Source organism: Mustelus asterias, chromosome 4 (assembly GCF_964213995.1).
Source record: "Mustelus asterias chromosome 4, sMusAst1.hap1.1, whole genome shotgun sequence".
NCBI classification, from domain to species: Eukaryota; Metazoa; Chordata; class Chondrichthyes; order Carcharhiniformes; family Triakidae; genus Mustelus; species Mustelus asterias.
In genome coordinates this window covers 96004710-96031582 of record NC_135804.1, presented here as the reverse complement: position 1 = coordinate 96031582, position 26873 = coordinate 96004710, and the positions used below count along the sequence as shown (strand labels likewise).

General features: G+C 41.8%; 1 protein-coding gene across 1 annotated transcript; it reads left to right on the top strand.

Annotated features, from left to right (window-relative positions):
• vbp1 (von Hippel-Lindau binding protein 1) lies at positions 1–24970 on the top strand. The gene is made up of 6 exons (XM_078211411.1): positions 1–116; positions 12252–12376; positions 15291–15357; positions 16261–16359; positions 17960–18098; positions 21870–24970. The coding sequence occupies exons 1-6, from the start codon at positions 33–35 to the stop codon at positions 21938–21940; spliced, it is 585 nt and encodes a 194-aa protein (XP_078067537.1). The 5' UTR covers positions 1–32; the 3' UTR covers positions 21941–24970.
• The last annotated feature ends 1903 nt before the right edge of the window (positions 24971–26873 follow it).

Sequence of the window (26873 nt, the reverse complement as noted above, 5' to 3'; positions counted from 1 at the left end):
GCGTCACTCAGACAACGTCAGATTGCCCCAAGATGGCGACCACCAGTGGGAGCGGCGATAGCAACGCGGCTGTGAGCGGCCGTAAGCACCTGGGTATCCCCCAGGCCGTGTTCGTGGTAAGAGCGGGCTGGCGAAGGCGCTGCTTCGTAATGGGAGGGAAAGGGGAGAGACTGAGGCTCCGGCCTGCCCGGAGCCTAAGTGGCGGTGTCCCCATGGCGACGTGTGGCCGGGGAGGGAGTGAGGCTCCCCTCACGGAGCGGGGCATTCCGCTGTCAGCTTCCCCATCCTGGCCGGGAGCTTTACCTCGCTGTACCTCACTCAGGGAGGCCCTGAGCTCAGGCGTATTGAGTCATGCAGAGCGGCTTGGTCCCGGCTTCCAGCCCTGACAGTGGCCTCAGTTCTGCTGAGCTTGGGGAGGGGTGCAAGCAGCCGGCCTTATTGTTGCTGTTGACTAGCCGGCTAGTGACTCCTGTGAGCACAGGATCGGCCTAACAAACTGCTGCCATTCATCATTCAGACTTACACATTCAAACCCAGAATCAATGTCCAGAATGTCCATCACACCCAATACACTGAACAAATTGTGGAGATAAACTCAACTCAGTCATTTCGCTTGGCACCACTTTTCAGAGAGAAAACACTTGGGTATAATTTTCTCCTGTGACATTTAACCTGCTGCCATTAGACTTTTGAATGGACCTACCTCGTATTAAGCTGATCTTTCTCTACACCCTAGCTATGACAATAACACTACATTCTGCACTCTTGCATCCTTCTCCCCTTTGTACTCTATGAACAATATGCTTTGTCTGTATAGCGTGCGAGAAACACTTCAAGGCTGAGAAATGTTAAGGTGGAACTGATCCACTTCAGATCAGCCATGATCTTATTGAATGGCGGGGCAGGCTCGAGGGGCTAGATGGCCTACTCCTCCTATTTCTTATGTTCTTATGTGCCTCAGCCATACCTTTGCAAGAATCAGCAATTTACCAGAGAATATATGGCAAAGGGCTAAGTATTGTAAGGAAGGTGTTAATAATTATGAACAGATACCAGGGTTGTATCCAAAATAGCATGAACATACAAGAACACTACATGGAAAGTTTAGCCTTTTCTGGTTTCTAGACTGTGTTAAGATGGGGTGGATGTGGAGTGTCAGGTGTGTGCATGGGGCTAGATTTTTAATTTGATTCATTTTGTGTTTTGAATACAATTTGGACAGCCTCTTGAGTTGCTCAGTTAGTGGCTTTGTCATGATGAGGTGAGAGTGACTGCATTGACACAAGGCAGCATTTGACCAAATGTGGCATCAAGGAGCCCTAGCAAAACTGGCATCAATGCAATAAATGGGAATCGGGAAGAAAAGTCTCCACTGGTTGGAATTATACCTAGCACAAAGGAAGATGGCGGTGGTTGTTGGAGGTCAATCATCTCAGTCCCAGGACATTACTGCAGGAGTTCCTCAGGGTATTATTGTAAGCCCAACCAGTTCAGCTGTTTCATTAATGACTCTCCCTCCATCATAAGGTCAGAAGTGGGGATGTTCACTAATGATTGCACAATGTTCAGCACCATTTGTGACTCCTTAGATACTGAAGCAGTGTGCCCATAAACGGTAGGGTTCAAGCTTGGGCTGAGAAGTGACAAGTAACATTTGTGCTACACAAGTGACAGGCAATGACCATCTCCAACAAGAGAGAATCTAACCATCTCCCCTTGACATCGTACCATTGCTGAATCCCCCACTATCAACATCCTGGTGATTATCATTGACCAGAAACTGAACTTGACCAACCATGTAAATACTGTGACTTCAAGAGCAGGTCAGAGGCTGGGAATTCTGCGGTGAGTAACTCACCATCTGACTCCTCAAAGGATGTTCACCACTATTCCAACCATTATCTTGTAAATTGAGTTTGTGTCTATATATGCCCCGTTTGTGAACACAACTCCCACTCATCTGATGATGGGGCCGTGCTCCAAAAGCTTGTGCTGCCAAATAAACCTGTTGGACTTTAACCTGATGTTGTGAGACTTTTACTGTGCTCACCCCAGTCCAACATCGGCAACTCCATATCATAGCCACCATCTACAAGGCAGGAGTGTGATGGAATATTCTCCACCTCTGGATAAAGTTTAAAGTTTATTTATTAGTGTTACAAGTAGGGTTACATTAACATTGCAATGAAGTTACTGTGAAAATCCCCTAGTCACCACACTCCAGTGCCTGTTCGGGTACACTGAGGGTGAATTTAGCGCAGCCAATGCACCTAACACGCACGTCTTTCGGACATGAACTATGGCTCTATTAACACTCAAGAAGCTTGACACCATCCAGGGCGAAGGCTGTTTGACTGGCATTCCATTCAGCACTTCCATCACTCACTTCCTCCATCACCAAAGCACAGTGGCAGCAGTTGGTATCATCTACAAGATGCTTTGCAGCAACTCACCATGGCTCCTTTGACAGCAACTCCCAAATCCGTGTCCTCTGCCACCTCGAATGACAAGGGTGCAGCTCCATGGGAACACCAACATCTGCAAGTTCCGTCAAGCCACACACTATTCTGACTTGGAACTGTATTGTTGTTCATTCACTGTTACTGGGTCAAAATCCTAGAACTCCCTCCCTAACAGGACAATGGATATACCTACATCAGATGGTCTGCAGTGGTTCAAAATGGCAGCTAACCATCTTCTCAAGGGCAATTGAACAAGGGGCTGAACAACAAAAGTGCTAGCCTAGTCAGTGATGCCCATGTCCTGTGAAAGAATTTTTAAAAATTGTATCTGTCAACATAATGTGCATTCTTAACCATTTGCACTCATATAGTGCTCTTAATATCCAAGGTAACTCACAAATAGCAATACTCAACTTAGTTGGCTACGGGGAGAAATTAGGAGTGAGGACCAAAAGCTTGCTCGAAAAGATAGATTTTGGTAAGGTTTCAAAAGTACAGTGTGACAAGGAGAGGTGGAGCTATCTAGTGAACTGTCCCAGAGAGAAGGCATAAGCTACTGAAGGCACTGCAACCAATGGTGAGATGGAGGGAATGATGCCCAAAGGGGACAGAGACAAAGATTGCTGAAGGATGTAAGGGTTAAAAAGGTGCACAGATAGAATAGAGCAAGATGAAATTGCATCCGACAAGGTCCCTCGTGGCAGGCTGGTACAAAAGATTAAATCTCTCGGATCAGGGGTAAACCAGCTAAATGGATTCAGAACTGGCTTGGCCAAATAAGACAGAGGGTAGCGGTGGAAGGGTGTTTTTCTGAATGGAGGTCTGTAACTAGTGGTGTTCCGCAGGGATCAGTGCTGGGACCTCTGCTGTTTGTAATATATATAAATGATTTGGAAGAAAACGTAGCTGATCTGATTAGCAAGTTTGCTGATGATACTAAGATTGGCGGAGTTGTGGATCGTGATGAAGATTGTCAGAGGATACAGCAGGTTATAGATAGGCTGGAAAAATGGCACATGGAATTTAATCCGGACAAATGCGAGGTGATGCATTTTGGCAGATCCAATTCAGGTGGGAGCTATAAATAAATGACAGAACCAAAAGGGACATAGACAGACCGAGAGATCTGGGAGTACAGTTCCACAGATCCTTAAAAGTGGCAGCAGAGGTGGAAAAGGTGGTTAAGAAAGCATATGGCATGCTTGCCTTCATCAGACTGGAAATTGAGCATAAAAGTTGGCAAATTATATTACAGTTGCATAAAACATTGGGTAGGCCACATTTGGAATACTGTGTCCAATTCTGGTCACCACACTACCAGAAGGGCTTGGAGGCTTTGGAGAGAGTACAGAAAAGGTTCACCAGGATGTTGCCTGGTATGGGGGATTATCTATGAGGAGAGATTGAATAAACTGTGATTGTTCTCCCTGGAAAGATGGAGCCTGAGGGGGCGACCTGATAGAAGTTTATAAAATTCTGAGAGGTGTAGATAGGGTGAACAGTTGGCAGCTTTTTCCCAGGGCAGAAATGACCATTACAAGGGGGCACAAGTTCAAGATAAGGGGGGAAAGGTTCAGTGGAAATATGTGGGGGAAGGTTTTTACACAGAGGGTGGTGGGGGCCTGGAATGCATTGCAAGTGAGATGGTTGAGGCAGTTACGTTAGCCACGTTTAAGACTTATCTTGATAGGCATATGAACAAATGGGGAATAGAGGGATATAAGTGGTCGGTCTGAATAGGACAACGTGATCGGCGCAGGCTTGGAGGGCTGAATGGCCTGTTCCTGTGCTGTATTTTTCTTTGTTCTTTGATAGATGAATTTGAAAGAGGCAGTAATTGTGCACTTGATGTGTTGGGTGCGAGTGAGCTCGCAACACTCAAGACAATTGGTGAATGGCACAGAGTGCAGGTGGCTGCGCGTTTTGGGTAAGATGCAATTTATAGAGGATAGAGAATCAGAGTCCAACATGGCTGCGTTGGAACATATGAACATGCAGAAGTAGGGACAAGGGATGTTAAAAAGACCAACTTTTAAGACTTTGTGCCTTAATGCTTGGAGCAATAAAGTGGATGAATTAATCGGGCAAATAGATTTAAACGGGTATGATATAATCGGGTTTATGGAGATATGGCTTCAGGCTGATCTGTTTGAGGTTTAAAATTCCACATTTCCCCCAATAGCCTTTAATCCCCTTACCTAATCTATCTACCTCCACCTTAAAAATATTCAATGACTCCACCTCCACTGCCATCTGAGGCAGAGTTCCGAAGTTGCAAATCCTCAGAGAAAAATTCACCTCATCTCATTCCCCTAATTTTAAAACCATGTCCCCTAGTTCTGGACTCGCCCACAAGGGGAAACATCCTTTCCACATCCACCTTATCAATACTGTTCAGAATCTTATATACTTCAATCAAGTCACCCTTCTCTTTTTAAGTTCCAGTGAAAACAAGCTCAAGTCAGTCTGACTTTTACTCATAAGGGAACCCACTCATTCCAGGTTTGAATCCTGTAAACCTCTTTTGAACTGCCTCCAACATATCTAGATCTTTCCTTGAATAAGGAGACCAAAACGGCACATAGTATTCGAGATGTAGTCTCACCCATGCTCTTTATAACTGAAGTATAACATCCTTACTTTTATGTTCAGTTCCTCTCATAATGTAGGATAGCATTCCTTTAGCCTTCTGAATGAACACTGTGCCTGAACACTAGCTTTAGAATGCCTAGAATCCTCTACACCTAGGAATTCTGCAACTGTTCTCCACTTAAGTGATATTCTGCTTTTCTTCCTGCCAAAGTGCACAACTTCACATTTTAACTATGAATAGATACGCATAGGAGAGGGTTTCAGCAGTGGGTTGGATGGGGGAGAATTAAGAGTACAATGGGGCAATGGTTTGGAAGGGTTTAGTAGTTGGAGCAGGTAATGGAAAGGGGATTGAAATCAGTGTCAATGGAGCAGGATTTATGGCACATACTGAAAACACTAGCTTTGTCCTCATCTTCAATCGGTAGAATTTGTAACTTGGTTATGACATGATGGTAGTCTGATAATATGATAGCACAATGGCAGTTGTGGGGTCAAGAGAAGTGAAGAACAGTAAATATGGGTGCCATTAGTAACATGGCAAGATTCCCCATTGCTTTGGTACCTGCCCCCTCCGCACCTTAGAGTGCTGCCTAACTCCCCCCAGAAAATAAAGAATTGTGAAAGAGATGGGGGTGATGCTGCCTTCTTTGTAAATATTTCTCTTCATTTACCCTGAAAGTTTTCAGAACATTGTTGCTGCTCGTCACAAAATCTTCCCATACAGTTCTAAAAGACATTCGCAGTAGTACAATGTTTACTGTAAACTGGATTTAATTAATTGTTGTTGTCTTAGATGAAAGAAGTTAGAAGCCAGTGTATGTCCTAAGTAGTTGTCAGTGATGTTTTACCAAATGTTTAGTAATCAGTTTACAGTCCATGCTTTCTGCTACCCACTGCAGTTCACTTGCCATTAGGCTGGAATAAAGGCTCGTACCCCAGTAATTCCATTCATTGGCTTAGAATCTTTAGATGAAGAGGAACAATCCATATGAATATTTTGTACAGTAAAATAATGAATCTAATGCTAAGGAGATTGGATTTGCCACACCAGAAATACAAATTCAGGCAACGATATCTATTGTAAACAAGAGTCGGCAAGAGCTTATTGGCGGGAATGCTTTCTGGACCCTGACTTGCACAAAGTGCTGCCTCCCCATCATCCATGTGCTTGTTGATCTGGACTGGCTCTTGGTCTAGCAATATCTTGAATTTAAAATTCTCATTCATGTTTTCAAATTCCTCAATGGCTTCACGTAAAATTCTGCAAACTCTACCAACCCAACCAAAATCTCTGCACTCCTCCAATTTTGATGTCTTGTACATCCCTCTCTTTAATTGTTGAACTATTAGTACTCATGTCTTCAGCTGCCGAGATACTAAGCTCAGGAATTCCCTCCACCTTCTCTCCCTTTAAGATATTCCTTAAAGTCTACCTAGGTTAGACCAAGGAGAGCCAATGGATGTTATCTATCTTGACTCCCAAAAGGCCTTTGACAAGGTGCCTCACGGGAGACTGCTGAGTAAAATAAGGGCCCATGGTATTCGAGGCAAGGTACTAACATGGATTGACGATTGGCTGTCAGACAGAAGGCAGAGCGTTGGGATAAAAGGTTCTTTCTCAGAATGGCAACCGGTGACAAGTGGTGTCCCGCAGGGTTCAGTGTTGGGGCCACAGCTGTTCTCTTTATATATTAACGATCTAGATGACGGGACTGGGGGCATTCTGGCCAAGTTTGCCGATGATACAAAGATAGGTGGAGGGGCAGGTAGTATTGAGGAGGTGGGGAGGCTGCAGAAAGATTTAGACAGTTTAGGAGAGTGGTCCAAGAAGTGGCTGATGAAATTCAACGTGGGCAAGTGCGAGGTCTTGCACTTTGGAAAAAAGAATAGAGGCATGGACTATTTTCTAAACGGTGACAAAATTCATAATGCTAAAGTGCAAAGGGACTTGGGAGTCCTAGTCCAGGATTCTCTAAAGGTAAACTTGCAGGTTGAGTCCGTAATTAAGAAAGCAAATGTAATGTTGTCATTTATCTCAAGAGACTTGGAATACAAAAGCAGGGATGTACTTCTGAGGCTTTATAAAGCACTGGTTAGGCCCCATTTGGAGTACTGTGAGCAATTTTGGGCCCCACACCTCAGGAAGGTCATACTGGCACTGGAGCGGGTCCAGCGGAGATTCACAGGGATGATCCCAGGAATGGTAGGCCTGACATACGATGAACGTCTGAGGATCGTGGGATTATATTCATTGGAGTTTAGGAGGTTGAGGGGAGATCTAATAGAAACTTACAAGATAATGAACGGCTTAGATAGGATGGACGTAGGGAAGTTGTTTCCATTAGCAGGGGAGACTAGGACGCGGGGGCACAGCCTTAGAATAAAAGGGAGTCACTTTAGAACAGAGATGAGGAGAAATTTCTTCAGCCAGAGAGTGGTAGGTCTGTGGAATTCATTGCCACAGAGGGCTGTGGAGGCCGAGACGTTGAGCGTCTTCAAGACAGAAATTGATAAATTCTTGATTTCTCGAGGAATTAAGGGCTATGGGGAGAGAGCGGGTAAATGGAGTTGAAATCAACCATGATTGAATGGTGGAGTGGACTCGATGGGCCGAATGGCCTTACTTCCGCTCCTATGTCTTATGGTCTTTATGACCTAACATTTTGTCTTCTGTACTAATACCTCAGTTTAGTATTTTTCCCCATGATATCCCTATGAAGTTGAGCAGCACGGTGGCACAGTGGTTAGCGCTGCTGGTTCACAGTGCCAGGGACCTGGGATCAATTCCGGCCTCGGGTCACTGTCTGTGTGGAGTTTGTACGTTCTCCCCGTGTCTGCTTGGGTTTTCTCTGGGTGCTGTGGTTTCCTTCCACAGTCCTGATGTGCGGGTTAGGTTGATTGGCCATGCTAACTTGCCCCTTAGTATCAGGGGAAGATCAGGGTAAATAATGGGGTTACAGCGATAGGGCCTGGGTGGGATTGTTGTCAATGCATGCTTGATCGACGAATGGCCTCCTTGTGCACTGCAGAGATTCTATGAAGTGTCTCATTTTAGTGGTTAAAAGTGCTGAATAAATGTGGATTGTTGCTGTTGTTGAAGTGAAAATCTTTAAACTGTCAGCTAGTTTAATTAGGTGGTGGATTTTTGTAAGAACGATCAAGCTATGGAGAACCTATGATTCATTATCACGGGTAATTTATTCTCTGTGATCCTGAGCAAAATGTGTTTTGTAAAATCAAGTGTCCCCTTGTGCTTATTATCTACAATACTAGAAGTCTGTCTACTACTTTTCCAATGCACTTCCCTGCAGTATTTGTATTATAAACACACAAAAGAGCAAAATAGAAGCAATGTAAATGTTTAAAAATCGATTTGTTATTTGGGTAACCAGCTTTCTAGTCAGCTGGCTGTGAATTGGTCAGCTATGTGCTAGCAAGCAAACATTTATTGGAGGTATAACAATTTTAATTGTCTTTTGTCACAGAAGAGACCATTATACATGTATAAGACAGAACAGTGACTGCTGTCAGGTCATTTGACCACAGAAAGGGAATTACAGTTGACCCAGTCCCGCTCTCGTTCACTGCCCACTTGCACTAACAATGGGAGTTGTTCTTAGAAAATTGTGATATGATTGAACAGGGTCAATGCAATTGTACGAAAGGACTGAGGGGTTTGGAAATGTTGGTCAGGTTGGGCCTATACTCATCAGAATTTAGAACAATGAGAAGTGATCTTATTGAAACATATAAGATTCTAAAGGGCTTTGACAGAGTAGATGCTCGAGGATGTTTCCCCACGTGGGGAATCTAGGATTTGGGAGACACACTTTCAAGATAAGGGGCCTACCGGTTAAGATGGAGCTGAGGAGAAATTTCTTCTGTTGTTAAGGTTTAGAATTCCCTTCTCCAGGAGGCAGTGGAACTAGGCATTGAATATATTCAAAGCTGAGTTAGACAGATTTTGATTGACAAGGGAGCAAGGATTATGGGGAGTAGGCAGGCGAACGGAGTTAAGGCCACAATCAGACCAGACATGATCTTACTGAATGGCCGAATGGCCTATTCCTCCTATTTCTTATGTTATGTTACCAGTTTCAGTAATTTCTTTGACGCTGTCATCAGTGTGATGAAAAAGTTGGAACTGGTGAACAATGTATTTGAATTTTCCAAAAATGCGTAACAAGGCACCAGAGATTATTGCACAAAATTAGGGTTCAAGAGGTATATTAGTATGGATTGAGGATTTATTAACCGACAGAAAACAGAGATTAGGAATTAATAGTTTTTGGGTTGGCAGGCTGTAGCTATTACTTTACCAAAGGGATTGGTGCTTGAGCTTCAGCTATTTACAATCTATATCAGTGATTTAGATAAGGGAAATCAAGTATAATGTATCCAAGTTTGTTAATACAAGATGGATGCAAAATTAAACTGAGGGGGATGCAAATGGTTGCAAAAGATTTAGCCGGATTAAGTAAATGGGCAAGAAAGTGGCAGATGGAATATAAGGTGGAGAAATGTGAAGTTATCCAGTTTGGTACAAAGAATAAAAAAGCAGATATTTTTTTAAAAGGTGAAAGAGTAGGAAATGTTGATATTCAGAGGAACCAGAGTATCCTTGTGCAAGTACAGCATGCAATTAGGAAAGCAAATGGCATGTTAGCCTTTATATCAAGGGATTAGAGTGTAAGAGTAAAGAAGTACAGTATTACTGCAATTGTACAGGGCCTTGATGAGACAGCACCTGAAATATTATGAATGGTTTTGTCCTCCATACCCAAGGAAGTAATTATTGTGTAATGTAATAATGACCACAGTTCAAAAGTGCTTCATTCACTGTAAAGTCCTCAGATCTTAGAGGATGCTGTACAAGAGCCTTTCTTTGAGTTCGGAAGAATGAGAGGTGATTTAATTGAAACATGTAAGATTCTTAAGGGGGTCAACAGGGTAGATGTTGAGAGAATGTTTTCACTAGCTGGAGAGTCAAGAACTAGGGGTAACAGTCTCAGAATAAAGGGATGACCATTTAGGACTGAAATGGGAGAATTCTTTTCTCATGTTTGAAAGCTTTTGGAATGCTCTAACATCGAGTGGATGCATGGTCATTAAGTATTGTTGTATCTGTCCATTTCAGATTCTCAACCAGCTTCTTAATCAAAGTTTTACCCAGGTGTCTTTATTTATGAGAAGAACAAAGTATGGACACAGATATATAATGCAACAAACTTTATTGAATATAGTTAACTCATAAATTACCCACTATGTACACAAGAAACACCCAGGATTTGACTACGCTACCCGTAAAAATGGCTCGGTAGACTGTAGATCCGGTCCATGAGTCTCTGTGGTTTGTCTTTGCGAAGGTGATTCGCGCTGGCCATTTCTTCCTGGCTTGCTTCCTTCCTTCTCTGACCTCAGTCATCTCCTGTCTCGAGTCTTTGCTCTGAAGGTATCTTGGAAAACCTTTTATATCTCCCTGTGGCCTTGCGCTTTTTCCACCTGCCCTTGGCCTTCTGCCAGTGGGGTCTCAGGAGTTGAGGGGGGGGGGGGGGGGGTGACTCAGTGCCCTCTGGTCTAGTTGATGACCTGTTGACAGGACACCTGAGCCCGCCCCAGGCACCTTGGAGTCTGACCCCATTTAGGCTGCGGACAACAGGCCGGTGCATGTCAAATAGGAGCAATGATCATTTGATGGGTTATCGATAGGACAGAACCAGACATGCTCCAGCAGCCTGTCTGAGTCCTGTATATTCGAACTTTGGCCAGGTCTGATTTTCTGAAGGCTATTTGCTGGAGCTGATTGTAGTTTAATTTTAGAGAGCCCAATTCTTTAATTTCAAATGTCCAAATTTATTTTGGGCTCAGCACCACAGTATGTTCAAGTCAGAGATGAACAGATCTTTGAATAAGAGTATCGAGGACAAATTGATTTGATTTATTATTGTCCCGTACTGAGATACTGCAAAAAGTATTGTTTCATGCACATTATACAGGCAAAACATACCGTTCATAAAGAGCATAGAGGAAAAGGATAGGGTGCAGAATATAGTGTTGCAGCTACAGGTAGGGTGAAGAGAAAGATCAACTTAATATATGATAGGACCATTCAAATGACAGCAGGGAAGAAGCTGTTCTTGAGTCTATTTGTACATGTTTTCAGACTTTTGTATCTTTTTCCCAATGGAAGAAGGTGGAAGAGAGTATGCCCGGGGTGCGTGGGGTCGTTGATTGTGCTGGCTGCTTTCCCGAGATAGCGGGAAGTGTAGATGGAGTCAATGGATCGGAGGCTGGTTTGCATGATGGACTGGGCTTCGTTCACAACCCTTTTGTAATTTATTGCTGTCTTGGTCAGAGCAGGAGCCATACCAAGCTATGGGATGGTGCGGAAAGGTATAGATGAAGTAGAATAGCAGCCATGATCTTCTCGGATGTCATATCTCTTGAGGGGCTAAATAAATGGTGGTCTCCTCTTGTTTCTTATGTTCCTATAACTAGAATCAACAAAGGAAACCCTCGCTGATATCGTCATTGTATTGAAGCTGATTGCCAAAGTTAACTCAATAAGGACAAGGACAAACCTAGGAACTTTTCTGTGCTGCATTTTCTTATTTCTTTATTCTTTCATGGGATGTGAGTGTTGCTGACAAAACCAACATTTATTTCCCATCCCTAATTGCCCTTAAGAAGGTGATGGTGATCCGACTACTTGAACTGCTGCAAAGCATCTGGTGTAGGTTCATCTACAGTGTTGTTAGGAAGGTTGTTCTAGGATTTTGATCCAGTGACAGTGAAGAAACAATTATGTAATTCAAAGTTAAGATGGTGTGTCAATGACTTGAAGTGGAGGTGTTCCCATATGTCAGCAGCCTTTTCCCTCTAGATGGTAGGGATAGCTGGTTTGGAAGGTGCCATTGAAGGAACCTTGGCGAGTTGCTGCAGTGCATCTTGTAGATGGTATGCACTCACCACAGAATTCCCAGCCTCTGACCTGTTCTTGTAGCCACAGTATTTATATGACTAATCCAGTTAAGTTCCTGGACAATCACACACAGACATTGATGCTAGCAAATTCAACACAGCTGAGCTATTCTCATTTGGTTCTTTCCCATTTTTTGCTGGTGCGTAAGTAACTTTCATTTTACAAGTCTGTTCCTTAATTTGTTTTTTTGCTTTAATCATCTGGTTTCCCAGGAAGATGTCATTGCATTTATGAAGCAACCAGGTAATGAGACAGCAGACCTAGTGCTGAGGAGGCTAGACGAGCAATACCAAAAATACAAATTCATGGAACTGAATCTATCGCAAAAGAAAAGAAGGTGAGAGGTTAAATCATCAAAAAGGAAAAATATCCAGTTAGTTTAGCTGAGTACGTTAAATGTACTCTGTTCTTAACACATCAAAATGGATTTGCAGTTTATTTTGTGATTGAGAAAGACATCCAAGTGATCCTGGTGCTCTTTGGGAGAAAAAATCTTTCTGTACCTCTTTGCTGCTTTGCATTAACATTCAATTTTTATTGGATGGGATGCTACTGTTAATACTGGTTACTGCTGTTTTGACAAATACATTCTCAAATTCCATCTGTTTTCCCGTTAACACCAAAATCTAGCTGCGTTTCCAAGGGCTGAAAACTGACCTTTGGAGAAATGCCTGGTGTCAAAAAAAAAGTACACATTTTAAGAGAATACAATTGTGCAACAAGTACATTTGAACCACTGGCCTGGGTATTTCTTCTGAAGTGGGAACAGCATCATCACCTATTGATTAAAACCAATTATCCAGGCATTGCCTCTGTCAAAACCAAAGTTACAAACCAACCATCTAAGATGATTTAATGTTGAATATGTTACGGGAGTGAAACATGATTGTGTAATTATTTCAACCAGGAATAAACAAAACATGTTGGTCAGGAAAATAATCCTATTTCTTATCAGAATCCTGTGTTTGTGCTGCTGGAGATAAATTAAAAGTAAATACTTTCTAAATTTTGAAAATCTCGCTATTAAAGAATGCTGATTAAAAAAATTGAGTGGGCGTGTGGACACTTTCAAATATAGATAATGCCCAGCTTCCTTGGTGTAGTCATTTAGGTTGTATTCTGATGTAATATAATGCAAAGACTAACGATCTTTTGTTTCTAAAGATTTCTACTTGCCTGGTTGAAGATTTCCTTCACTGGTGTCATATTTGATCCTCAAAATGAAATTCCAATCACTTATCTGCGCCAATGCTAAGACCACTTATTTTCACCTCCATAATATCACCTAACTGCCCATGCCTTATCTACTGCTGAAACCTTCATCCATGTCTTTGTTACCATCATACTGGTACCAAAGAAAAGCTAGGCAGCATGCCTTAATGACTATCATCTGGCGGCTCTGACATCCATCATTATGAAATGCTTCGAAAGGTTAGTCATGGCACAAATCAATTCCTGCCTCCCAGAGTGCCTGGATCCACTACAGTTCACCGATCGCTGCAACAGGTCCATAGCAGACACCATCTCCCTGGCCCTACACTCAACCCTTACAATACCTAGATAACAAAGACACCTATGTCAGACTACTATTCATTGACTTTAACACCATTATTCCTGTGAGACTTATCTCCAAACTTCTTGGCCTGGGGCTCGGCTCCTGCCACTGCAACTGGATCCTAAACTTCCTAACCCACAGACCACAGTCAGTAAGGATAGGCAACAACATCTCCTCTATGATCATCCTAAAACCAGTGCTCCGCATGCTGTGTCCTCAGCCCCTTACTATACTCCTTATGCACCTCTGACTGTATGGCCAAATTCCCCTCCAACTCGATTTTCAAGTTTGCTGATGACACCAGCATAGTGGGTCGGATCTTAAACGATGACGAGACAGAGTACAGGAAAGAGATAGAGAATCTGGTGAACTGGTGCAACGACAATAATCTCTCCCTCAATGTTAACAAAATAAAGGAGATAGTCATCAACTTCAGGAAGAGTACTGGAGGGCATGCCCCTGTCTACATCAATAGGGACAAAGTAGAATTGGTCAAGAGCTTCAAGTTTATTTTTGTCCAGATCACCAACAACTTGCACTGGTCCGTCTATGCGAACGCTATAGTTAAAAAACCCAACAACACCTCTATTTTCTCAGGAGACTAAGGCAATTTAGCATGCCCACTACAACTCTCACCAACTTCTACAGATATACCATAGAAAACATTCTTTCTGGTTATATTGCAGCTTGGTATGACTCCTGCTCTGTCCAAGACTACAATAAACTACAAAGGGTCATGAACGAAGCCCAGTCCATCATTCAAACCAGCCTCCCATCCATTGACACAGTCTACACTTCCTGTTGCCGTGGAAAAGCAGCCAGCATAATCAAGGATCCCATGCACCCCAGACATAGTCTCTTCCATCAGGAAAAAGATACAAAAGTCTGAGGACACGTACCAATCGACTCAAAAACAGCTTCTACCCTGCTGCCATTAGACTTTTGAATGGACCTACCTTGCATTAAGTTTATCTTTCTCTACACCCTAGCTATGACTGTAGCACTACATTCTGCACTCTCTCCTTCCCTATGTACGGTATGCTTTGTATAGCGCACAAGAAACAATACTTTTCACTGTATACTAATACATGTGACAATAAATCAAATCAAAATCACTTCTAGACTTGAAAATCCCTTGTACTACCCTCTTTAAACTTGAGGTCACCCAAAGGAGTGTGGCCCGATTTCCTTATTCACCTCAATTCCAATTCACCTGTCACCACTGTCCTTGCTGGCCTACATTGACTCCCGGTTAAGCGAAATCTTGATATTTAAAATTCTCATCTTTGTTTCCAAATTCCTTCACGACCTTACCACTGCCTATGTCTGTAATCTCCTCCAGCCTCACAACCCTCTAAGGTACCTGCACTTCTCCCACTCTGACCTCTTGAGCATCCCGATTTTAATTGTTGCACGATTCATTCAGTTGTCGCAGCCCTAGGCAGTGGAATTCACTCTCTCAATCCATCTGCTTCACATCCTTCCTTTAAGGCACTCCTTAAAATTACCTCTGTGACCAAGCTTTTGGTTATGTTTAATATTTTTTGTGACTTACTATCATGTTTTATAATGCTGCTGTGAAATGCCTTTGTATATTTTATTACATTAAAGGCACTATATGGATAAAAGTCATTCCATGAAAAACAATTGTTCTTTTTATCGACAGAACCATTTATACTTTTCTTTCCTCTCCTAGGCTAAAAAGTCAAATCCCAGAAATTAAACAAACGTTAGAGATTTTAAAACACATGCAGAAGAAAAAGGTAAAACTCACTAAATCTTCACATAAAGCTGCCTTTTGGCCAGTTACCTTGCTGACTAATCTTAAATGTTTTTTTTTCTGTTTTCTTGTACTTGCTTGGTCAAATAGGTTTTTAGTAGTTTGTTTTAGGCCTGGAAATACAATTTTCAAAATGTTGAATTATAATATTATAGAAATAACTCTCACCAGGATGTGCCTGCATTGAGAAGACCATTTCAAAAATGTTTCCTTCAGATTTTTTTTCTTCTCTTGTGCTGGAGTTGGCCAGTGACCTGTTCCTAATCTCTCTACTACCTCTTTGAAACTGGCTATCAAGATATAAGTTTGCAGCACAGGCGGAGTCAAATTTGTCTCACATACCTATGCCAAGTCTTACTATGATGCCATTTCCCCATGGCCTTCTATTGTCCTTTATTTCAACTCTATTTTTCCTTTAAAAGTTAGTATTCACCACCTCTTTCTCCCTGTAAGATATTCCTTGTTTTAACCATTCTGCATAAATAAATTTCTCTTTACTTCTGTTTCAATTTTCTTTGTGACAATTTTTAATTGGAAAGTCTTATCACTGGCTCCCCATCCACAGGAAATCTTACTTCCCTCTAAAACCATGCCATAAGTACAAATATATAAAGAACATAAATGAACCCAGCATTGACCTGAGAGGTACAGCACTTCAGACCGATCTCCAATCTGAGCAATATCTTGAATCTTTTGTTTATTGTTCATCAACTAAATTGATATCCCTGTTACATTTTTTTTTTGGAACTTTTAAACGTCACAGTGCATTGCTGTAATCATGTGTGGGACCACTGTGTCTTACAGAAATAAGAGAGAGTGAGAGAGACAATGCTTGGTTTATTCAACAATAATGCAACCCTACATCTATCTGCTTTTTGTTTTAAAGGATTCCACAGATCCAATGGAGACGTTTTTTCTGCTCGCAGATAACTTGTATGCTAAAGCATCCATCACTCCTACAGATAAAGTGTGCTTATGGTTGGGGGTAAGTTCAGAGCCATGGGTGGGATTTTCCATGCAACCCGTCGCGTGTTTCACAGAGGCGGTGGGATCTGATCCCGCTGTTGTCAACAGGATTTCCCATTGAATGCAACCCTCGCTGCCATGAAACTTGCAGCGGGGGTGCACCATCAGCGGGACTGGAAAGTTCCGACCATGGTTTCTCATTTAAGCAATATGATAGATATGTTTTCTCATTCGCACAGCATTGTCCTGTTACATTTTGCAGAAATACGTGAGGGGAACAAAACCTGCAGGATCATCATCAGAAATAACAATTCCTGATGTTTCTCCTTTGTGAACTCTTCCCCATTGTGTATTCAGACAGTAGCTGAGGTACAGCCATTATGAATGACCATTCTAAAATTCACCTTCCGCTAACACACACAGACAAAATACTGTGGTTGCTGGAAATCTGAAATACTAACAGAAACTGCCGGAAACATTCAGCAGGTCTGGCAGAATCTGTGGAGAGTAAAACAATTAACGTTACAAATTGATGAACTTTCATCAGAACTACACAGCTAGGGACGTGATCGGTTTAATCTCTAACAATAAACAGTTTCTGTTTCTGCTTAGAAATATGGAATAAGACCTATAGTGTGTTATGTTGGAGTTAATACCAGAGAGGATGCAACAATGTTTCTGAGTGATTAAGCTCACAAATACTGTAACTAACTAAAACTATGACAGGTGTACCTTAATTCTAATTGTCAATAAAATTGTCATACTACACAGCCATTTGCTCATTTCCCACACTAGTGCACCCCTTACTAGTGCAGTAAATGTGAAAGAGGTTGGAATAATTGAAAAGAATATTAGGAGAAAGTGTGACTAGTCTTATTCTCAATATAATGAGGATACTGGGAAGGAGAGGACTATGTAGAATGACATGTTTGTAACTTAACGGTGGTGATAAAGTTATTACTTAGATCTAATCAATTGTAGCTGTTTTTTCCACATTGTGGAACTCTTGAAAAATGTGTGTATGTGTATTTTCAGGGAAAATTCAGCTATTAGTTTAAAAAAAGCTATACATTTAAAATTAAACATTACCATTGGTTATATACAAGTTCACATTCAGGCCAAGAATATTTTTGTCAGTAGTCATGCATTCCATAAAAAAAAATTATTTATAAGTTTAATTTCAACCATTGCACAATAGTTCAGACTGGAGTTCCCTTGATGCCTCTTGACTTAGGCATAAAGGAGATGTGTAACTAACCCTTATGGATGAGGTTCTTCCTCTTTTCTGAATCTCCATTTGGATAGCAGCAGGGTTTTTACTGTTGACCTTGATATCCTTGCATTATGGTTGGGAAGGATCAGCCATAGGTCCTGCTCTTGATCAATATCCAGAGTCCTTTGCTGGAAAGTGCATCTGGGGGAAATCAAATGAGGGCAGAACCAATTGTGACACTGTATCAGCGATTAGTCTGCTAGTACTCATTATCCTGCTCACTAATGGAAAATAACTGTGTTAAGTTCCTGACACTTATGACACTGTACTTGAGCTAGCAAAGGCTAAGGGTGGGTGTGGGGGATTGACAGAAAAATGGATAAGAAGTATCCCTTTCTTGCCACAGGCTAACGTAATGCTTGAATATGATATTGATGAGGCTCGAGCATTACTTGAAAAGAATTTGACAACTGCAACTCGTAATCTGGAAGGACTAGAAGAAGACCTGGACTTCCTTCGAGATCAGTTCACTACCACAGAAGTCAGTATCCTTTATACCAAATTGACACTGGGAGATATGGTAACAATTATTTGTTATATTTTTGGTGAAACTTCTGTTCACGTTTCTTTCATCATTTCATAGAATTCTACAGTGCAGGAGGAGGTCATTTGGCCCATCGAGTCTGCACTGACCACAATCCCACCCAGCCCCTATCCCCATAACCCCACATATTTCCCCTGCTAATCCCCCTGACACTAGGGTCAATTTAGCATGGCCAATCAACCTAATCCGCACATTTTGGAATGTGGGAGGAAACCGGAGAAAACCCACGCAGACACGGGGAGAACATGCAGACTCCGCACAGACAGTGACCCAAGCCGGGAATCGAACCCGGGTCCCTGGCGCTGTGAGGCAGTAGTGCTAACCACCGCCACCATGCCGCCCCATTTGTCATGTGAAGGTAACTACAGGCTGCAAACTGCCTGAGAGGATACGTGGATAAAATATTGCTTCTCAGTATGACAGATTTCAATATTCAGATATTCAATTCAGATTTGCCACTGTATTTTTCGTCCCTTTTTCACGGACGAACAGTGATCAGCCTAGCTGTGCACCTCTCCACGGTAGATCACTTAAGATAGGCAACTATTATTGTCTTAAATCTATGCAGTTCTGTATTAAAATATGAATGATACATACTGACGAAAGAAATCCACGGGGAGCAATTTGGGCTTCATTTGAATATAATTGGTGAGCAAACTTTTACTATTATGCAGAACTGAGCTGATCGCTGCTTCAATGTGCCTTAAAAAGTTGTGAAGTTGTTTTAGAAATGTACTTGGGGAAGTTTAAAATTATAGGTGTTTGGGATGAGGCAAGTGCTAATGGTGACAGGTCAGGAATTTAAGTTACTGAGTCGTCTACAAATGCATGTATCTGAAATATTTTTTGTAAATGTGTTCTCCCTTAGCTTGTCAAACTTTCCATTGCCATTCTGCTTGCTCCAGCTAGGAGTATATATGCAATCTGTCATTTTACACAACAGGATCAGTATCTGATTTTGATTTGATTCATAATTGTCACGTATTAACATACAGTGAAAAGTATTGTTTCTTGTGCGCTATACAGACAAAACATACTGTTCATAGAGAAGGAAACGAGAGGGTGCAGAATGTAGTGTTACAGTCATAGCTAGGATGTAGAGAAAGATCAACTTAATGTAAGGTAAGTCCATTCAAAAGTCTGACAGCAGCAGTGTTCTTGAGTCGGTTGGTACGTGACCTCAGACTTTTGTATCTTTTTCCCAAAGGAAGAAGGTGAAAGAGAGAATGTCCGAGGTGCGTGGGGTCCTTAATTATGCTGGCTGCTTCGCTGAGGCAGCGGGAAGTGTAGACAGAGTCAATGGGTGGGAGGCTGGTTTGCATGATGGATTGGGCTGCATTCATGATCTTTTGTAGTTCCTTGTGGTCTTGGGCAAAGGCAGGAGCCCTGTTGTCAATGAATGCGAGTGCCTGCATTTGCTGAAATTGACCATGTACACTGGTCCTCTTTTTGTAATATGTGTCTTGCACATTTTTAAAAATTTCATACATGGGACATGGGCATCACTGGCTGGTCAGCATTTATTGCCCATCCCTGGTTACCCTTGGAGGGCAGTTGAGAGTCAACCACTACTGCGGCTCTGGAGTCACATGTAGGCCAGTCCAGGTAAGGATGGCAGATTTCCTTCTCTAAAGGGACATTAGTGAACCAGATGGGTATTTCCAACGATCAGCATGGTTTCATGGTCATCAGTAGATTCTTAATTCCAGATATTTTTTATTGAATTCAAATTCCACCATCTGCCGTGGTGGGATTCAAACCCAGATCCCCAGATCATTAGCTGAGTTTCTGGATTAATAGTCCAGCGATAATACCATTAGGCCATCGCCTCCCCTTTTAATATACATGGCCAAGTCCTAAAGGACATATTTGCTAGACTGGGACTGTGGCAGGTGGTGAGGGAACCAACAAGAGAGAAAAAAATACTTGACACCATCCTCACCAAACTACCTGCACAGATGCACCTATGGCAGTATCAGTAGGAGTGACCACTGCACAATCCTTGTGGAGACAAGTTCTGTCATCACACTGATATATGATACCCTCCATCAGGTGTGGCACTATCACCGTGCTAAGTGGGATAAACTTCAAACAGATCTAGCAGTTCAAAACGGGGCATCCATGCACGCTGTGGGCCATCAACAGCAGCAGCATTGTACTCCACCACAACCTGTAACACAGTCTAATGGTCTGGCATATCCCCCATTCTACAAACACCAAGCCAGGGGCTCAACTCTGATTCAATGAAAAGTACAGGAGGGCATGCCAGGGACAACAAGCATACCAAGCTATTCCATTTCAGTGGGTATTGATGTGGGTCTGGAGTCACATGTAGGCCAGACCAGGTTGGTTTCCTTCCCTAAAGAACATTGCTGAACCAGATGACAATGGTTTCATGGTCATTAGACTTTTAATTCCAGGTTTTTCTTGAATTTAAATTCCACCATCTGCCGTGGTGGTATTTGAACCCGGGTCCCCAGAGCATTGCACTGGGTCTCAGTTTAATGATGCCTTGATAACTAGCATTAGCTCTCCTGTCCATTCTTACATCAAAGCTGTGATGAACTTGAGCTGAGTGTGGCACTGACATAACCCAAACTGCAGCAATATTCAGTGTCCAATACAACTAGAGGAAACAACCTACACCTGAAAGGAGCTAAATTTAAAACTAATGTGTGTTAATATTTAGTGAGCAAGTTGTCAATCTATGGAACAGACTTGAGGAAGACTGGAAGCAATTAATATTGATTATTCAAATAAAAATTAGATCTTTTTTCAGATAACATTTTGGAATTTAATATATATTATGACTAATTTGATAAACATTTGCGTAGAAAGCTTAAAAAGAAAAAGGTGAGCTTGAATCCAAAACGCACCGCCTTTTCCTTGCATTCTTTCTGAGTCTGTTGTAGATTAATTGGTAGAGATTGATTGCTATGATCCTGTTTACAATGTCAGCGATCTTGGGGGTTAGGAAGAAAAAGTTCCTTGCGGGGGGGGGGCCCTCAGCAATTTGATGGGAATGGGAATGGGTGAAGGGAGTAATAGGTCTCGTGAATGAGATGCCCTTGGAGGGGACATGAAGGGCATTAAGAGAGAAACCAAAGAAAATAAATAGATGCTATTCTGGTTCTAGATGATCCCTGAGGTGTTTAGGAGTGGCAGAAGAAAGTGAGCATGAAGTTGTTGTCCATCCAGATCTGGTGGCGATTGGGTAAACTAGTTACATGTAAGATACGCTCATACCTGTACCCATAGACTTGAAAGAGGTGGGCCCATACTAGGATTGTCCTGGATGGCAGAGAGGGCAAAGATTATACTGGAGAAATTAAGAACCAACCATATAATGTGGAATTAGAGTCAAAAGTCGACCAGACAATTGGGTCTAGGGGAGGGTACTGCTTTGTTAATTGTACTGGGTTTCATGGAAATCCTTTGTGTCATATTTTTATTCAGTTTAATTTCATAATGTACTATTGTAGGACTCGAGCCCCTGGTGTCTGGGATGCAAATATAATACCATAGTTGTTACGTAAACCAGAGAAAAGGCATTGGATTACCATTGCCCTTTGGGAACCATTTGAGGAGTTCTTCCTTCCATAAAGCTTACTTTTATTAACAGGAAATCTAGTGCATTTAGGAGTTGTCAGCATTGAATTCACTGTAAGTATCAATGATATCTTTGATTCCTCCTTAACTAGCTATCTTTCAGATATGGCAAGAGTTTATAACTGGGACGTTAAAAGAAGAAGTTCTGAAGCAGCCTCTAAAAGTAGCGCATAGTTCTCAAAAATACATTTTTACACATAGTTTAACTACAAAATTCACTTTTGTTTTCTTTTTTAAAAAATCCACCGATTTGGCAATATTTGTGTTTGGGAAGCTGCAGTTATTTTAGTCTTCGAAGACAAAGAAAAATTGAATGTTAAACCTAACAACAGACAAGAGACTGAAACTACAGATATGTAGACATACTGGTTTATTGCATGCTTATATAGCATTTGTGGAAGTGGAAAAGAACGATATAAAGTACAGGTTCAAAATGTCTTGTCGTTGCCAGTTTTCACAACAAGCCACACTCGCACCAGCCCTGCAGCCCAGTCGTACAGACATAATGGACACCTTGTGTATCCACGCAACTGGTTCTTGCTGTGATATGATACCTGTAAAGATTTTGTATGGTTCTATCATGAGATGTTAATAAACTGCTGAACAGAACAAAGCAAATGCACTTGCATTATTTAATTCTGTTTTTTTCCCTGTGTAAATTGTACTCAAGATAAGGAATGCCAGAGCTTGGGTTTCAGGCACTTAATGTCATGATGAACATTTTGACATCAGGTATTGTGGGTTAGCTAGCAGGTTAAACCTCAACTCCAAACTTTGGAAACTTTACTGCACCAGTATAATATTATTTCCCATATCGCCATCTTGTTGTCTTTGACTGAGGCTGCAAGGAACTATCTAATCTCAAACCATTTCTTTTTAGATATAATAAATAAACCCTTCCTGACTTTAGCACCTCGATTGAATCTTCTCTAAGCCATATCTTCTCTTACGATTCTCTGGTCTATCCATTTAACTGTAATCCTTCATTCCTGGAACCATTCTAGTAAATCTCTTTTGTATCCTCTGAAGTCTTTACATACCTCCTAAAGAATGGTGCGCAGAATTGGACAGTCAAGCTGGAGCCAAACTAGGGCTTTATACAGTTTTAGCATAAAATAATTTGTGTCTGAACATCTCCGGGGCTCTTTCTATCCCCTTTAAAATTGTGCCATTTAGTTTATATTTTATCCTCATTCTTCCTATCAAAATGTATTCTCCCAATCTTCTGCACTGAATGTCCTCCCATTCCATCAGCTTGCCTGTGTCGACTTAAGTCTATTACTGTTTTCCTCACTGCTAATTGCACTGCTAAGTTTCATGTCATCTACATATTTTGAAATTGTGCCTTGCAACTTCAAGTCACAGTCATTAATGTATATCAGAAACATAAATGGTCTCAAGTGTATTGAGATGGATAGAAAACTGGTTGGCAGAAAGGAAACAAAAAGTAAGAATTAATGGGTGCTTTTCAAATTGGCAGGCAGTAACTAGTGGGGTGCCACAAGGATCGGTGTTGGGACCCCTGCTGTTCACAATATATAATGATTTGGATGAGGGAACAAAATATAACATCTCAAAGTTTGCAGATGATACCAAGTTGGGTGGGAGGGTGAACTGTGATGAGGATGCAGAGATCCTTTAGAATGATCTGGACAGGTTGGGTGAGTGGGCACATCAATGGCGGATACAGTATAATTTGGATAAATGTGAGGTTATTCACTTTGGAAGCAAAAACAAAAAGGCAAATAAATTGGGAGAGGGGAGTGTGCACCAGTCACTGAAGGAACACATGCAGGTGCAGCAGGTGGTAAAAAAGGCAAATGGCATGTTAGTCTTCATGCAAGAGGTCTCAAGTACAGGAGCAGGGATGTGTTGTTGCAATTATACAGGGCCTTGGTGAGGCAACACCTAGAGCATTGTGTGCATTTTTGGTCTCCTTTTCTGAGAAAGGATGTTCTTGTTCTCGAGGGAGTGCAGCGAAGGTTTACCAGGCTGATTCCGGGGATGGCGGGACTGATGTATGAGGAGAGATTGACTAGGATTGTTTTAACTGGAGTTCAGACGAATAAGGGGGGATCTCATAGAGATTTATAAAACTCCAACAGGACTAGACAGGGTAGATGCAGGGAGGATATTCCCAGTGGTAGGGGAGTCCAGAACCAGGGATCACAGTCTAAGGATTCAGGATAGACCATTTAGGACAGAGGCGAGGAGACATTTCTTCACCCAAAGAATGGTGAACCAGTGGAATTCGTTACCACAGGAAGTAGTTGATGCCAAAACATTGAATGTATTCAAGAGATGGCTGGATATAGCACTTGGGGCAAATGGGGTCAAAGGTTATAGGGAAAAGGGCGGAGCAGGTTCAAAGGGCCAAATGACAACCTCCTGCTCCTATCTTCTATGTTTCTATGTCCTAGTACTGAATTCTAGGGAACACCTCTGTTTACCTCCCCAAAAGACAACCGTTCATCACAACTCAGCTTTGTCCTTTCGCCAATTCTGTATCTGTGCAACTACTGCCCCTTTCATTCCATGCGCTTCAATTTTATGAATGCACATATTATGTGGTACCTCATCAAACTCCTTTTGAAAGTTTGCATACACAACATCAACTGCAGCACTTTCCCTGATATCTCAATAAAACTCTGAAGATTTATCCTCTGCCGATCTCCTTTATTAGTCCATAATAGTCCAAATAGGTCTTAATTTTCTTCCCGTCATCTCTTAAATCATGAGACAAACTTGTAAAAATCAAGGGATTTGGTCTTTTTAAAAAAATCATGATTTGCCTTTCTTTTGCAAACATAAATCAATGTAGTCAGTTGGTTTCTAACTTTTTACTTGATCGTTAACTGATCAGAACTTACAAAAACTATATTAATGCATCTGAAAATGCTTTACAGAAACCTTTTTAAAAATCTACCTGTGATCTGATGTACCCATGGCCCCATCTGAGGTAGAGTGGCCAAATACCATATTATATTCTCAGAGACCAGTTAGCCTCCAGTAAAAGGCATTGTATGCAAAACCTGGGCTCCCCGCCAACTGAATGTTGGACAGGGAGTGGATGCATCAATCTGATAGTTAGATCCATATATCTCTTTTAGGCTGAAATGACTTCGGCTATAATTATTAATTCTTAATGTCTGTGTGCACTTGTGTTAGTTATGAATGTATTGTTAATAAATGCATTTGTATATATCTATTGGGCAAAATCATATGCTTACAAACTATATTATTCATCATCAATATATTTGTGTATCTCAAGTTTACTGTTTTTTTACTGCTTTTCATATCTTATTTTTTTGTGTGCATCTGTCTTTTGAAAGTATTTGTTCCCTGTCTTATTTCAAGCCACTGCATGCAACCACCAGCTCTGAGACAACTTGTATTTACACCACCCACCAGAAATAAGTGTTCACTGGCAGTGTTGCACCCACTGGCTTCCAGCAGACCACAGCTCTGGGGAAGTGAAGAAGATGGGAGAAGTTGAAACTGGAATGAAAGATACCATGAAGACCAAGTCCAAGCTTCAGCCCAGACCTCCGACGGGGATACTTGGGTGTTAGGAGCAGCTTGGGGCCAGGACCCAGGCAGTTCCGGTCATAATCAGAAGGACTGACACCAAAGGTCGGTAAGGTTGATGGTGCAAAGCAACATGGACATGACCCACGTAAAGAAACAAAAGATTGATCTATCAGATGTGTAAATGACAGCAACAACGGCCATTAGCAGAACCTACTTTTCAAAAAAATGGGGAGCAGTGGTTACGATCTGAAGATAACTGTTGAGCCTGAAAAGTTGTAAAGTACTCGATTGAAAGAGGAGATGCCATTGTTTGAACTTCTGCTTACTTGAAAAGCTGTAGGAGGCTTAGATCAGCAAGCTCAGAGTGAGATGCAGAATTAAAATGGCAAGAGTCTGGAAGCTCAAGTTCACAGCTGTGGAGAGAAAAGTGATCACCTAATCTACATTTGGTCTCTAATGTAAAGGAGACTGCATCGTGAGCAATGAATACAGTATACTAAATTTTTTAAAATGTATAATTAAATTGCTGTTTCACCCACACATGAAAGGACTGGATGGTAGGAAGGAAGGTAAAAAGGCAGACCTTGTATCTCTTGTGTTTGCATAGGAAGGCTCTGTGGAAATGGGGAGCGTGTGTTAGGGATGATTGTCAAGTGGACCAGGGTCTCCAGGGGGAAGCAGTCTCTTTGGAATGCTAAAAGGGGAGTGGGGGAGAGGAAGTTATTTGGTGATGGCATTGTTCTGGAGGCGGAGGAAATGGCAGACAATGAACCAAAAGTAGGGGATGGTTCAGTGGAAGGTGAAGACAAGGGAAACCCTAATACAGTTCTGGGAAGAGAAGAAAGGATGAGTCAGAAGGGCGAGAAGTGAGATGAACATGACTGAGAGGCCCTGTCAACCTGGAGGGGAATTCTCAGTTGAGAAGCACTGTTGTGGAAGGTGACATTCCCAAAACACAGTTCGAGAAACTAGGATCTCTCAATCCTCCTCCATCACTTCACCATCATCCATCTAAGTTAGACTTCTCTTTTCTGGCTCTATTCCTATCAATCCAATTGTAACTTGTAATGGTTCCTCTTGCTACTCCTGCACCATTACCTTTAGTGTCTCCCAAAGATTTAGCCTTAACTCCCTGTTATTTCCCATCTGCTTGCTACTCCTCTGCTATGTTATCCAAAAATGCATGGACACTGTCATGATCAGAAGGCATGAAAGAAAAAAATAGGATAAATGACTGGACTGATTAAATGGCTACCACTGACCCTATGATGGTAGTTTTGGAAGTTTCTGACCAGTTTAAAAATAGACAAAGACTAACACATCAAACCCCCTGGAATGAAACATTCCTTGCATTTAACTAATTTCCAGGATGCAAAAATACTTTGCTGCATCTTCAACTCGATTGCTTGGCTCATGTGTGCTGAATGTATGATGGTCACATTCCCAAAGACAGCGCTCTAGGGTGAGCTTGCTATCAGTTCTGTGTATTCTCTGACATCTTCCAATTCCGAGGAAATGTCAATGACCTGAAAAGTTTCTCTCTTGCCAAATGATGCCTGATCTGCTAAGTATTTCC